This window comes from Schistocerca americana, chromosome X (genome assembly GCF_021461395.2).
Source record: "Schistocerca americana isolate TAMUIC-IGC-003095 chromosome X, iqSchAmer2.1, whole genome shotgun sequence".
Taxonomy (NCBI): domain Eukaryota; kingdom Metazoa; phylum Arthropoda; class Insecta; order Orthoptera; family Acrididae; genus Schistocerca; species Schistocerca americana.
The window spans coordinates 237320972-237336926 of NC_060130.1; the positions used below are offsets into that span (position 1 = coordinate 237320972).

General features: G+C 38.3%; 1 protein-coding gene across 1 annotated transcript in view; it reads left to right on the forward strand.

Moving 5' to 3' along the window:
* LOC124556238 (EH domain-containing protein 1-like) overlaps positions 1 to 15955 on the forward strand; it is a 144282-nt gene that overhangs the window by 107089 nt on the left and 21238 nt on the right. Inside the window, exon 6 of the mRNA XM_047130227.1 lies at positions 15004 to 15105. Within this exon, the coding sequence (XP_046986183.1) occupies positions 15004 to 15105 (102 nt within the window). The remainder of the gene's footprint in view (positions 1 to 15003; positions 15106 to 15955) is intronic.

The following is a 15955-nucleotide window of genomic DNA, read 5'->3' on the forward strand; positions in this document are numbered from 1 at the left end:
TTTATTTCCATGACACTTACTTGCAGATCCCACTGGCTGAGTAGTTTCAAAAGGTATTTGTCATTAATACTTATCTGGCTCTCTTCAAATTTTTGAGATTGCCATTTGGCAGTGCCTCTGTGCCTTCCATATTTCAGCACTTTCTGGAGCAGCTGACTGTAAAAGTTCCTTTTCAAATTCTTTAGATGACATTGTCATCTCTAGTTTCACTCCTGAAGAACACATTAGCAATATTGTCACTCTGTTGCAGGTGTTGTCTGTAGCTGTTCTCAAACATAACAGATTGGACTTGAGTACTTAGGACTTGTCTTTAATAGCCAGAGTGTTCACCCATTTCAATAACATTTGTTTGGTATCCATGAACTTTCACCCCTGATTCAATGCATGGGAAATGCAATCTGTCTTAAGGAAGTTCATTTATTACATCTGATTTATTTCTGGTGCTACCCCAATTGTGGCTCCCTTACATCACTTCCACAGGAAGAATATTCCTTTTGTTTGGTCACAAGAGTATCAGTCTGCTCTCCAGAAGTTGAAATATGCTTTGCTCAGTGTTTGTTGCCTTGTTCATTTTGATCTGGCCAAACCTGTGGATGCTTCCTCATATAGCATCAGTGCAGTTTTGTTGCAGAAATTTGGTGCTGTTCACAGGCCTGTTACCATTTCTTTGAAGTTGTTGAACAAAGCTCAAGCTAATTATTCAAAAATTGAAAAGGAGGCTCTCACTAAGTTTCACCAGTATCCTTTTCGCAGAAAATTTTACTTGCTAACTGACCACAAACCTCTACAAAATTTTGTAGCCCTTCTCAACCAGTCCCAACTTGCACAGTCCATAGACTGCAATGGTGTGCCCTTCTTTTGACAAATTACCAATATGAGATAGTGTATTGGCCCACTTCTAAGCATGCCAAAACATATGCTGTTTCCTTCCTCCCTGTCCAAATTTGACATTCAATGAGTCTTCAGCTTCTTGTTGCTATATTGATGCACAAGATACAGATGTGTCACATTGTTCTCCACTTAATCACTGGAAAATTTCCCAGGCCACAATTGTGGACCCTGATTTGTGGATTCTGTTGCACTATGTCCTAACTGGCTGGCAACATTCAATCAGACAAATTCATAGCTTGTTGGTTTGCCAATATTTTCCCTGTCTGTGCGCACTTGCAATTCACCAAGGTATCATTTTGCTTTCCACTGATAAAGATCAGTCACATATTGTGGTTCCCAAATGTCTCCAGCTTAATGTGATTTGATTGCTATACCTCAGTCACTGGGCAATGCTTGCCTCAAGAAGTTGATGTGACATCATTGCACCTGGCATGGTCTGAATGCAAAATTGAACAGTTGACTTCTCAGTGCCAAGCCTATGCTGAACATCAGTGAACCCCACCTCAGTATTTCTATGCATGGCCCAAGCCTTGAGCACTTTGCCAACATTTGCACTATGATTTCATGGGCCCTTACTGGATTACATGTTGGCTCATCATCATTGATGCTTACATGAAATTTCCCTTCATGGTTCCTATGCACTCTACTATGGCTCAGTCTACAATCCAGGCATTGTCATCAATCTTTTGCCTCAAGGTACTGTGTGAAGTGATTGTGACTGACAACAAACCTCAGTTTGTTGCCACTAAGTTTAAAGAGTTTTGCACTGCCTCTGGCATCAACCAAGTCAGAAGTGCACCATTCCATTGTCAGTCCAACGGAAAATCTGAACAATTTGTGCAAACATTTAAGCAACAGATGGACAAACTTTGTGCCTCTCATACAAAGGATTAAGGTCTGTTGCTATTCTTGTCTTCGTACTGCTCCCAGTCATGTGATGGACCATCGTCGTTGGAATGGTGGATGGTGCCACCACACCTTGCTTCAGTTTCAGCACCCACTCTTGTGTGTGGTACCAACTCCACTTTGACAGGCAAAGAATCACACTAATGGTTTGGTCATTTACGGGTTTTATGATGGATGGAGGTGCTGAGAGCAAAACACTATTGAAGGATTTCTTGGATGTTCTCTCTTTTTACTGCATCAGCTCAGAGAATTTTTGAGGCACCACCATAATCATATTCATCCATGTGAATTGCGTGATCCTACTGCAGGCTTTGTGCTTTCAGACTGTATGCCTGCCTAGGTGCAGCAGCCCCAACTGCATCTGGCTCCTATGGGCCGCATGCCATCAGCATCAATCTTGGAGCTGATGAGAGTCAACGCATTTTTACAACAACTTCCATTTCAACAGCCACCATCATCTGGGGCTGGGCCCCTCTTCCCAGTTGTTGTCCCATGTGCTGCCTTTGGTCCTTCTGCAGTCATCAGAATGGCTTCATCTTCCTTTGCTGCTCTCCCTCTGGATGTGGGTGTGTGTCCTCTGATTGGTCTTTCAGCTGGTGTTCCCAGGTAGGCTCAGGGCATATGCCAAGTGGGCAGGAGCTCAGCATCCATTATTTCGGATCTCATCTCCTCATTGCCACTTGGATCCATCTACCTCACCTACCCCCCCCCCCCCCCCCCCTCCGTCATTGTTCATTTTGTTCATTCATCTACACTACATGATGGTGGTGAGACAAGGTTTAGTGGGGAGAGATGTGGTATCACATATTGATATATTGATATCACCTCACATGCATCATAAAATTGGCAATGGAAGTGCAAATTTCCTTCAGATGTTGATAGCAGTCACGGTAGATGTTCCAGATTCTATGGTGCATGCCCACTGAGCCACACCTCCAGCAGCTCTGAATGTGTGGGATGACCAACAGCAGCCACACAACCCATTCACACTCAGAGAGACTTTACTGTGTGATGCTATGTGGACGCCGCCTAGTCATGGCTCTGACACCATCATTTGTGCTTTAGTTCAGAGAGCCTCTGTCTTGTTAACATTGGGAATTGGACACTATTTCTTGCTGCATTATTTGCGATGAGTCTGCATAAGCTTGGAGGAACAGAAGTTATGTAAATCTTCTGTTTACTGTATTTACTCATTCACTAATCATTTCTGCTCCTGTTCAGCTTTTGTACAATGACTGTTGCTGCACCACTCTGTAGCCAACCTCTCCTTACCATTGTGTATGGAGTAGTATGCAACATTATGAACTCTTTAATGGAGTAAACACTATTTTTAGTAAATATATGTTTTAAATTTATAGAACTTTATGTTTTTGATCTCTTTTGGTAATTTATTATGTATCTTGACTCCTTGGTAAAGCATTGAGGTTTGGACCTTTGCTCTGCTTATTCAGTCTGTGTATAAGCAATTACTGCATCAGGTTTAAAAATCATATATGGAGCTGCTTGCTGCAAATTGCTCAAAACTTTTGTATAAAAACTGCAGTTTGAAATATATATTCATTTGGAACTGTCAGAATGCTCCATTTTTTTGAGTACTTCAATGCAGTGGGCCCTTTTGTGAATCTTGCTCATTGTTCTCACTGCTCGTTTTTGTAGTCTGAACACATTGTCCTTATTCTGAGCATTTGCACCCGAGAACATTATGCCATAACTGGTGATAGAATGTCTGTGTACAAAGTATATTGGTTTTAGGCATGAACTATTATACACTGCTGTTAATATTTGTAAGGCATAACTTGCAGTTAAAATTTTTTTTCCAAGTGCCCTATTACATTCAGCCCATTTTAATCGTTGATCAAAATACACACCTAAAAATTTTGTGCCAGCTATGCACCCTGTGGTTTCACTATATAGTTTTAAGTTTTGTTATATTAAGTTTTTATTTATGTAGAAGTTCATGTTATTAGTCTTTTTACATCGAGAGTTACTTTATTGTTATTTGACCAGTCATGGACTGCCATAAGTGACTTTTCTGCTTTTACTTCCAATATTTCTGGTATCCTATCTGTAATTATTATATTGCTGTCATCAGCAAATAACACAGTTTCTCCTTGTGTGACCCACAGTGGAAAGTCATTAACATAAACAAGAAACAATATTGGACATAATACACTCCCTCAAGGGACTTCAGATGTCTTGACCTGAAAGATGTTTCAACATATAATACAAATCACTTGAAATTTTGGATCTCTTTAGCTTCTGCACTCTGTCTGCTAGGTAAGACCTAAACCATTTATTTACCACCACCCCCCTCCTATTCCTAGTAGTTCAAGTTTACCTACAAGTATTTCATGATCAACTGTGTCAAATGCTTTACTGAGATCTAGGATAATGCCTGTTACTTGTTCTTCTCCACCTAAGGCTTCTAAAACTACTTTTATAAATTTTGCTCTAGCAGCTTCTGTTCCCTTTCCAGATCTGAAACCAAATTGTTCTTTGAGTAGAAGTCGGTTTTTATTTAAGTAATCTGTAAATCTGTGTCTTATGATAGTTTCTATTATTTTTCAAAAGGAACAATAATGGAAATGGCCTGTAATTCTCGATACTTTTTATAACACCTTTCTTATGTACGAGAAGAACTTTTTCATGCTTTAGATAATCAGGGAAGTAACTTGATGATAATGACTTATTTACAATGTCTTGTCAGATGTTCTTTCATGCTGCTAATGCAGTCTTTTAGTAGACACATTGGAACTTCATATCAAACCTATTTCCTCTCCAATGGTGGATAGGAGCAGGATTGTGTAAGGTACATAGTCAGTTGTAGCTGTATGTTGTACTTCTGGAAGATTTTCTTACAGTTTGCTTGCTATATTACTAAGGTAGTTGGTTCCAAAGTTGGCCATGTCCTTTGGGTTATCTACTAAATTATCTTTAATTCAAACATTTATGTTCATCTGCTTTGACTTTTTGTTACCAGTTTCTTGTTTTACTATATTCCAAATGGCTCTGATTTTATTGTTTGAGTTCTGTAAGGTCTAATAAAATTTATGAAGATTGATTTTAAAATTATGTTGTGTTACAAATAATTCAGAGAGATTTTAAGGTGCTGGTTCTTTACAATGGATAGTGCAGGATATATGCTAAAAATAGTTTGGTGAAACATTTCAAGCTAACGGTTCTCAAGTGAGAATATCTGATGAAGAGCTGAATCCTCTTCAAGTAGGAAAAACAAAATACATCAGTTGGAACTACGTATACCAGAATGGTTTTAGCTGCAATAGATACATCTGTGCCCATACCAAACCTTTCCAGTCAGATAACATTACCAAAACATTTTGCAGACTATTTTAACTCCTAAACAAGGTCTTTTGAGTCCTGCAGACAAGATGGAACAAGATCATGTAGTACTGTGCTTGTGCTCCACCTAGAAAATTACAACCATCTACATGAATTCACTGTGGAGGAAGCATGTAAACAAAATCAGTCTAAACCAAAGCGAACAATAAATAATACATCTTTAACAGAAACTCCAACAAAAGTAGAAACAGGTCATGGAAAGGGAGCTGGGGCAAAATTGTTATTGAAGATGTCAATATGTCTGTGAGTCATAAGGTGGAACAAAACATTGACCATCTCACTAAAAACCAACCTTCCAGACTATGAATACAATAGAACACTGTGAATATGAAATCACATTTTGTGGTTTGAAGATATGGAGCAATGATAGTACGCATTCATAACGTGAGCATATAGAGTAACTACTTTAAATCTTAATATAACAAATTGAAATAATAATAATAATAATAATAATAATAATAATAATATGTGATCAGACTGTACAGTCTAAGCAATTACCTTTCTGCTTTGGATACAGATATTGTATGTTACCGAAAGTAACAACAATATTTTTTTCAATGTTGTTAGTTATGTAGTAGTTTTAAATAAAGTTCCTGAGGGAGACACTACTATTCTCTTTACAGAAGGAATTCAGTATACTGTAAAAGCTATGTTATCATTTGGTACAGGGTTAATGGTACATTTTTGAGACCTGCTCCTGATAAACATATATATATCCATCAAAACAAACATAAGGTGTGCCAGAAGCATGTTGTTTAAAGGCCAATGTAACTGTTGAGATGCATACAAATATAATAATAAGTACAGAACTTAATTTTTTATGGAGAATTAGAACCAAAATTTAAATCTTAAAATTTAACAAACTCCTTAGTTTTAACTGATAGTAGGGTACAATTTTTTCATGGTGAAACATTTTTTTCTGACAGAATTTATTTAACTAAAGCCCTTAACCAGAACTTTCTATGTTGTAAAATGTGGTCACTGGATTTCTCTAGTCATAGTGTGTATCATACAACAGTGAACCACACAGCATTAAATTTTTTGATGGAGAAGAATTTTGGCCACTGAGTGTCAATTTTAAATGACAATAGACTTTAGATTGCCACAGCAAATACTTGACAAAAGTCACTCTCTGCTCAACTGAGAGAACCCTCTTGGGTTACATGGTGAATGCAATATGCAAAGCTGCAGTTTAAAATACTTCTTATTCATTGCACAAGAGATAAAGCCCTTTGGAGGAAAACTACCTTGGACTACCATTTTATTTGTGTCCCTGGCTTATACAGCAGGAGCCTCGCATTAGCAAAAAACATTATCAGATTAAAACATGTTAAAGCCAAGTTGTCCTCAAACCATTCCTTGCAAGTAATCAGTTATGTTCCCATAGTGCAAAGAACATTACCCAAGAGCACATCTCTATTTATCTCATAATCAGGAAAATATGAAGAGCTCAATAAAGATATTGACATACATCCACAATAAAATTAGCAATGACTTTTCTGACCAGACTGCTACTGGCAGACAAGACTGAACGTTATATGAAGTTGTACGAAGGCTGATCAACAAAGACTCAGTCTGATTTTTTTTACAGATATGTATTACTCCACATCAATGTTTACATAATATTTTTTTTAAATTGCACCCCTCCTACTGGAATGCACTTTTTACATCATCTCTACCAGTTCTCAGACACATGGTGCAGGCCATTCTTGGTCAGGTCCTTCAGAATTGCCTCACATTTCTCGAGCACTGCTTCAGAGGTCTCAGATCAAATACCCTGAAGCTCTGCCTTTAGTAATGGGTATAAAATAAATCACAGGTTGCAAGATTGGGGCTATAAGGCAGATGTGGTACACAGGTTATATTGAATCAAGCCAGAAACTGCATGACTTGATCTGAGATGTTAGGCCATGCATTGTCATGATGAAGTCATCACCCTGTCTGAGAAAGGTCTGGTCAGTTCCTTGAAATGTGCTGCCTCAACTTAGTCAATACTGATGTTTAGTAGTATGCTACTGTAACAGCAGTGTGAGAGTGAACTGCATGCTACTAAATTATTCAGTGACAGTCAAAAAATGTGATCACCATCACTTTCCCCATAGATGGAACAAATTACACCTTTTTTGGTGTTGGAGAACCCTGTGATTTCCATATTGTGCTGGCTTGTTTTCCTTCAGGATCATAATGATGCAGCCATGACTTATTATCAGCGATAATCAGTTATAGAAATGCATGCCCTCCATCAGAGATGCTGCACCCCATGCCTTGTCTCCATTCACGCAGCCTTTTGTTTGGTAGTCAACAGACATGGTACCCAACAGGCACAAACATGGGTTATATGGAGATAATCATGTATGATTGTAAAGACACTGCCACATGAAATTCTCAACACTTCACTAGGGTTACTTAATGTTATCCATTGATTTTCATGGACAATCACGGCAGCTGTGTTGATGTTGACTTCAGCTACAGCAGAAGCTGAAACACTAAATCCACCTTACTTAACACAAACAAGTCAGCCTTGTTTGAAGTGCTTGGATCACCTTATCACTGTTTCATGAGGAGTGAATCTTCACCATATACTTGCTGGAACTTTACATAAGTTTCAGTGGGTGTGTGGTTTAAACAAAAACATAATGTTATTGCACCATACTGCTCTTCTGCGTCACCTCCATTGTTTGGTATCCGAAATGCAAAGAGCATCTACAAAATAGAGCATTACTAGTATCCTACTGATAGGACAGTGCTGCCACCTATGGACAGCATATACAAAAAACCTGCTGCTTTTCAAATATTCATGGTACAGATAGGAAACTATAGCAGAAGCTACAGGAAAAAATCAGTGTAAGTATTTGTTGATCACCACTCATATTCTGATAACAAGGGGTAACCTCATCCTATTTCTGGACAGGTACTTAGTGAAAAACTCTTCCTAAGATTGCTTTTGAAGAAAATGCAATTGGAATGGAAAATTTCAGATGACAAAATCAAAACTATCCCTAAGGCACTTTGACATAAGATCTCAAGAACTGACAAGCTCTAGTTGAATTCATGTTTAATTTAAGAATCTAATCAGAGCAGAAATAATGATGCTTGATGAATCATTGGCAAGCATTGCATTCCCACTGGCTTTCTCACAAGGGTCAGCCATTCTGACATCCAAGAAATCAGATGCCAAAGTTCTACTAGGCTTTCAACCACAAACACTTTTAAATCAATATTTCAAGATCCTTATACAGCTCATGACATATCAGAATGCTCCCCTTACTCCATGAATTAATTAGTTATTATCAAGGAAGCACCATAATTGGTCCATTAAGACTAAACACTAAAACAACATATAGATACATTATCAGTTTAACTTTTTTTATCAAGAAGAAATAGCATTAGCTTTCCTTTGGTTTGCTAAGATTTTAGATAGAATTAGTCATCAGTACTTACTTGACACAATGATTTAGATATGGTTCAGTTCTCAATATGACTAAGATGCTTCTAGGCGCTTCAGTTTGGAACCGCGTGACCGCTACGCAATGACTAAGATGGTTCAGCAGCATATCCTTTCTTCTAGGCGCTTCAGTTTGGAACCGCGTGACCGCTTCGCAATGACTAAGATGCTTCTAGGCGCTTCAGTTTGGAACCGCGTGACCGCTACGCAATGACTAAGATGCTTCAGCAGCATATCCTTTCTTCCAATAGTGCTTGTTTGGTAAGCTATATCGGAGACATTCTGAGAAGTTTGAAAAATAAGGCAGAGGTGCTGGTAGTATTGAAACTGAGATGATGGACCTCAAGTAATCTGAGGATAACTCAGTGGGTAAGGACAATTCTCATGATAGGCAGGGTTCTGTGTTTGAGTCCAGTACGCCGGCCGGTGTGGCCGTGCAGTTCTAGGCGCTTCAGTTTGGAACCGCGTGACCGCTACGCAATGACTAAGATGCTTCTAGGCGCTTCAGTTTGGAACCGCGTGACCGCTACGCAATGACTAAGATGCTTCAGCAGCATATCCTTTCTTCTAGGCGCTTCAGTTTGGAACCACGTGACCGCTTCACAATGACTAAGATGCTTCTAGGCGCTTCAGTTTGGAACTGCGTGACCGCTACGCAATGACTAAGATGCTTCAGCAGCATATCCTTTCTTCCAATAGTGCTTGTTTGGTAAGCTATATGGGAGACATTCTGAGATGTTTGAAAAATAAGGCAGAGGTGCTGGTAGTATTGAAACTGAGATGATGGACCTCAAGTAATGTGAGGATAACTCAGTGGGTAAGGACAATTCTCATGATAGGCAGGGTTCTGTGTTTGAGTCCAGTACGCCGGCCGGTGTGGCCGTGCGGTTCTAGGCGCTTCAGTTTGGAACCGCGTGACCGCTACGCAATGAGTAAGATGCTTCTAGGCGCTTCAGTTTGGAACCGCGTGACCGCTACGCAATGACTAAGATGCTTCAGCAGCATATCCTTTCTTCTAGGCGCTTCAGTTTGGAACCGCGTGACCGCTACGCAATGACTAAGATGCTTCTAGGCGCTTCAGTTTGGAACCGCGTGACCGCTACGCAATGACTAAGATGCTTCAGCAGCATATCCTTTCTTCCAATAGTGCTTGTTTGGTAAGCTATATGGGAGACATTCTGAGAAGTTTGAAAAATAAGGCAGAGGTGCTGGTAGTATTGAAACTGAGATGATGGACCTCAAGTAATGTGAGGATAACTCAGTGGGTAAGGACAATTTTCATGATAGGCAGGGTTCTGTGTTTGAGTCCAGTACGCCGGCCGGTGTGGCCGTGCGGTTCTAGGCGCTTCAGTTTGGAACCGCGTGACCGCTACGGTTGCAGGTTCGAATCCTGCCTCGGGCATGGCTGTGTGTGATGTCCTTAGGTTAGTTAGGTTTAAGTAGCTCTAAGTTCTAGGGGACTGATGACCTCAGATGTTGAGTCGCATAGTGCTCAGAGTCATTTGAACCATCTGAGCCAATCCAGTACACAAATTTATTTGGTAAGGAAGTTTCAAAATAGCACCTCCAATCCTCCCACCACCCCAAGAACCAGCCACAAAGGAGTGTTCCCTTCATCACCCAGTAGCTCCCCAGAGCGGAACAAATGAACCACGTCCTTCTCCAGGACTTTGATTATCTCTCATCATGCCCTGATATGAAGGACATCCTATTTGAGATACTTTCCACCCCCCTAAAGTGCTGTTCTGTTGCCCACCCAACCTCCATAATATCCTAGTCCATCCCTATGTCACTCCGAATCCCAACCCCTTGACACAAAGAACATATTCCTGTGGAAGACCCAGGTGCAAGACCTGCCCAATCCACCCACCCAGCACTTCCTATTCCATTTCCCTTCCACACCTCTTCCAGATTGCTGCTTGCATCACATGTGATAGTTGTATTCCAGCTCAAGATGCTGGAGTTGGTGATCATGCATGTGTGAGGTGCACTTGCTTTTGTGTGTGAATGGTGTGTGTCTCTCTTTTACTGGTGAAGGCTGTGGCCAGAAGCTTTCTGTAAGTGTCTTTTAATTGTGCATTTCTGCAGCTTGATGTGTCTTCTTTATAGTAAGTAGCGATCTGTCTTTTCCTACATTGTTGAAACAAGTAAAAGTAATACCAATACTAAAACATTGTGATGCCGAAAATGTAGAAAACCACAGACCAATTTCTTATTGATCTTGTATTTCCAAAATAATAAAAACCATAATGAAAAATAGACTAATGAAGTAAATAAATAAATACAACCTGCTTTGCAATGATCAATTCAGTTCCATGCCCACAAGAGCTACACTTTTGGCTATAAAATTACCAAATATGCAGCAACCAGTCGCAAAATCATGTTTTATTTATTCACTTTTGCAAATCGATTTCCACTGATTAACAGCCACCATCAGTACTTTCAACCAATATGTGCCCTGAGTAGTAATACTGTCTTAAGCAGAGGTCAAGTTTATGGCACATATTGGATGAAAGCACCGATGATGGCTGTTCATCGGTTGAAATCGATTTGCAAAAGTGAATAAATAAAACATGATTTTGCGACTAGTTGCTGCATATTTGGTAATTTTATGGTTTACGGTCGCTGCATGACTTGGGAACCACATGGAGCCCACCATTCATAACTTTTGGCTATAGCACAGTTTGCTAAAGCTGTACTCAAAGCACTAGACAAGGATGAGAAAACAAAGGGCATCTTTTTTGATCTATCAAAGGCATTTGATACAGTTGACCACAGAATTTTATTACATAAAATAGACCTATTAGTGATAAGATGTATGGCAAAGAATTAGTTTCAGTCATACTCGGAAAACTGGAAGACTGGTTGAAATCTCACCTATTTCTAAAAGATAAGTAGTAAAACACTTATCAGATCTGAAATATACTAATATAGGGAGCCCCCATCTAAGTGTATTGAGCCCAGTTCTCTTCCTTATGTATATAAATGATTTCCCACAGAGTGTCAGGTGTGGAGAAAAAGTATTGTTTGCTAATGACAGCATCATAATGATTACTGACAAAAATTCAACATAGTTAACAGAAAAATCCAATGAAGCTCTGAGAGAGATCCATAACTTGTCATTAAAGAATAGACTAGCTTTAAATGTGAAAAAGATAATATGTATAAACTTCTAACTAAATAAAAAAACCAATGATAGTAAACAACAATGTACTAGATTGTGTAAGTGATGCCAAATTCTTGGTTATGAATGTAGGCTGTCAATTGAAATAGAAAGAATGTGTGAGAATTTTTGCAAAGAGGCCACCTTTAGCATGTTACACAAATCCTTGCTCCAGCATGCCAAATTTCATGCCTCAAAGTAGCGTCAGTTATGGGATAATGTTTTGTGGAATAAGTCCTGGGAACATGCAGACTATTTTCGAGATACAGAAAAGAGCTGTGCAAATAGTAACACAACAAGTCTAAAGAATTATTCAAAAAGCTAGAAATTCTGACAGTTCCATGTGATGACATCTGATGATGATGATAATGTTTTATTTGTGGGCCACTCAACTGTGCAGTCATCACCACCCATACAAATTCCCAATCTGTACACAGTCCAGTCTAGTCCCTTTCATGAATGATGATGGAATGATGAGGACAACACAAACACCCAGTCCCTGGGCAAAGAAAATCCCCAACCTGGCCCGGAATCAAACCCGGGACACTGTGATCCAGAGGTAGTAACACTAGCCACTAGACCACAAGCTGCAGATGTGATGACATCTATCGCAGCCTAATGTATAAAATCTTAATATATGCACCATAAACAGCACAATACAGTACCATACAACCAAACCCAGTGTTTCATCTAAACGGAAGAAAAAGTAAAAAAACTCAAAATAGTATATTATACCATGGAATAAAATTGTAAAATAGACTGCTCCAAGAAATAAAAGATGTAAATATTCACTAAATAATAGTGATCATAGTGTAAATGAATATTTAAAATAACTTAATGTTCATGAACATTGTACAATGTAGTAATTTATGACATTATTAGAAGAGTAGGACTAAGTGTAAGAGCTATAAATACTGCAAGTGGCGTGTTTATTTTAATAAAAAATATTGTGCAAACATTTGACAACATCCATACAATGTATATTGTTCTGTGGATACAAAAATAAATAAATCAATCAATAATGAAGAAATAAGTAACCAAGGAAACCTAAAATCTGTGTCAATGTGCTGATTATCATATGGGCATCTGCAAATAGTTTCTCTGCAGATGGTCTAGTTATGTCAATAGAGAATGTTAGAAATCTTGTTTTTATTTAGTTATTTTTTTGTCAGTTGTATTTTGTGTGGCTCATCCACGGGTAATCATAATGTCAATAGAGAATGTTAGAAATCCCACCCAGACTCACACTTGAAGGATAGAAATATAAGTTCACAAAAGTGCAACCCACTATTTTTTTCCTAGTGTAGTAATTTAAATTTGACTAAAATAAACAGTAGAATACGTGCCAGTGCACTTATTGCCACATAATTTGCTAGGATTGTAATGAGTGAAGTATTTTTCTCTGCCTTAGGGGAATTTAACAGAATCTGTCATATGCATCATGTATGGCTGTTTTTACTGCAGTGGCCAGCTGCATGAACCCAAGTCACAAAAAACAGTCGCCTGCTCTGCCTTCCATATGTTACTATCACATGTGTTCACCTGCATTCACCCAATTGGGTCTCTGAATATTTATACACTAGAAAAAATTATATTTTACTCATGTTTTACATTACAAAATATTTATTGAACTTTTGACCAGTGTTCCTAATGTATTTCCCTTTTGATAAGGCACATTATAAAATTGAACTTTAATACTACAGTGCAGAATTGATTGGCTGGTTTTATTCATGATAGAACAATACCCTAATCATCACATGAAATAAATCACTGCCTACCTTATGCACAACTTCTGTACATTTGTGCTTCTAATCAGCTTCTGCAACAGCAGTTAACTTCTTTGAGACATGAAGGCTGTTAGAGTTCCCCTGAAAAAAACAAACCAAAATTACGATGGTTGGTCACCAGCTTTGTGGGAGCAGACTCAATTCAACATTTCTGGAGGAACCTGACTCAAACTTAAGTTTGAAAACCGAATTCATCTGAAATCTTTGTTTAAAAAACTGACTTTACTTTTAAAGGGAAATATTTAGGTATTTTATGTTAAGCCTTTCTCCAAACTCAAACACAAGGATACTTTAATTTAACTGTAGCACACTCACTACAAATGACTAATCCACAATGTCACTAAAAATGTTATCATGTTGATAATACTACTTTAGAAAATTTGGTCAAGAAAATTTATTTTAACTAAAACACGTTCTCTGCACATTTAAACAAGCAAAGCAGTCATAGAATTTATGAGCAATTCTTCACCTCTGAGGGAGTGTTCAACATTGCATTCTTGTGATGTTTTTGTGGTGACAAGTTTTTGTCATAATCTTGAACATTTGAAAAACATTTATGTATTCAAAATTATTAATTAAATATTAATGAGGAGACATGAAACTTATTGAGGTAAACAAAAGTTTAAGTCACTTATCTTGAATTACTCTATTTTATAAGACTGCATAACATATTTTGAAATACTGACTGAGCTCTCTGACAATTCCAGAAATCGTTAACAAATCTAAAATCTGCCATGCCTAGAGTATGTAGGCATTGCGATTCTGCTGTTGAGATGAGATGGCTGAAGATAGAAGCCTTCTTTTTTCAGTATGGGTGACCATTATTACAACATGCCCTTGTGCTTGTTGACGCCATTATCCTCTTGGTATCTGCACCCAATATTGTAATCAGTTTCAGTTCGGAGAATTTAAATAAAAGGGATGATTTTATCTGCTGATTTCACTTCTGATATTAGAGTTGGTTGCACAATTCTCACAATTACTAATATGAGGAGGGAAAGGTACTCACATCTGCACCCTCTGCCTACCTATCTCCATCTGTCTTTTTCACCACTTGCACATGGTTTGGTGTCACAAGGTCACCTTGCCCACTGAAAGGAAAACCCTGAGTGTATTCCCTTCATAACTACATCTATATTATTTTAATGTCAAAAAAGTATTAAATCTTATTTAGAGTCAGTCAGTTTCTTTAACAAAATAACAATTAATGATCAACTTAACACTGCTAACATTTATTCCATTGCATATCTTCGTTCAGATATGATGCATGTATGTCGCTTTCTAGGTGTCATGGCTTTCCCAAATATGAGTGTGCTGTTGGTAAGAGAAACTTCTCATACTTTTTCATTTTGTTGAAAACTATGAAATATTCTGAACATAAATTTAGGTTATGCTCCAAGCAACAAGTAATTTTACCAAATATATTATATATTTGTGTATGTGCTTTTCAGGAGGAGTTTTTGAGATTTCTGAAGAGATGAACAATGACAGCTCCAACAAAAGGAAGAAGAAACAACCTCTAACTGCAGCCACTGAGAAACTGAAATGGTCAGGTAAGAAATGCTTATTAGGGAATCAAGCAAAAATTCCAAATTACATTTTCTACTTGGAAAATATAGGAGGAAGTTGATTATTTTACATTATTTCAATAAATCTGAAGCAAGAGATTTTCTACATTAGCTATCAATGTCAATATAAATAATGTTTTAATATGATTATACAGTGGTGGCTGACAATTATGTGCCATGTGCCAAAGTGCTACAGCATGCTGTAAATATTGCACTAAAATCATGCCACTTATTCTTGAATGTGAGCTGAAATCACAGTAAAATTAGGACATCTCTCTTCAAATGCATCCTCGCATGCAAACAAAATGGACAAAAACATGCATTGTAGTGCTCTTTCTATTATGAAACTGCACTAGGCTGAGCAGACATCCCATATTGTATGGGACTTTTCCTTATTTAGCTTAAGTGTTCCATTGCCTCAACACAATATGTATGAGATATATATTGCCCCATTTTTCATTAACCATCCCATATATTTTGAAATAGTGTGCTTTTAAGTGACATGTAGCATAACCAAATGAAGAACAAATGTGGTCATATCCAAAGAATAAAGAAAATACTGTGTTTGATCCCCCCCCATGAACCATGGACCTTGCCATTGGTGGGGAGGCTTGCGTGCCTCAGCGATACAGTAAGCTGTGCCGTAGGTCCAACCACAACAGAGGGGTATCTGTTGAGAGGCCAGACAAATGTGTGGTTCCTGAAGAGGGGCAGCAGCCTTTTCAGTAGTTGCAGGGGCAACAGTCTGGATGATTGACTGATCCGGGCTTGTAACACTAACCAAAACAGTCTTGCTGTGCTGGTACTGCGAACGGCTGAAAGCAAGGGGAAACTA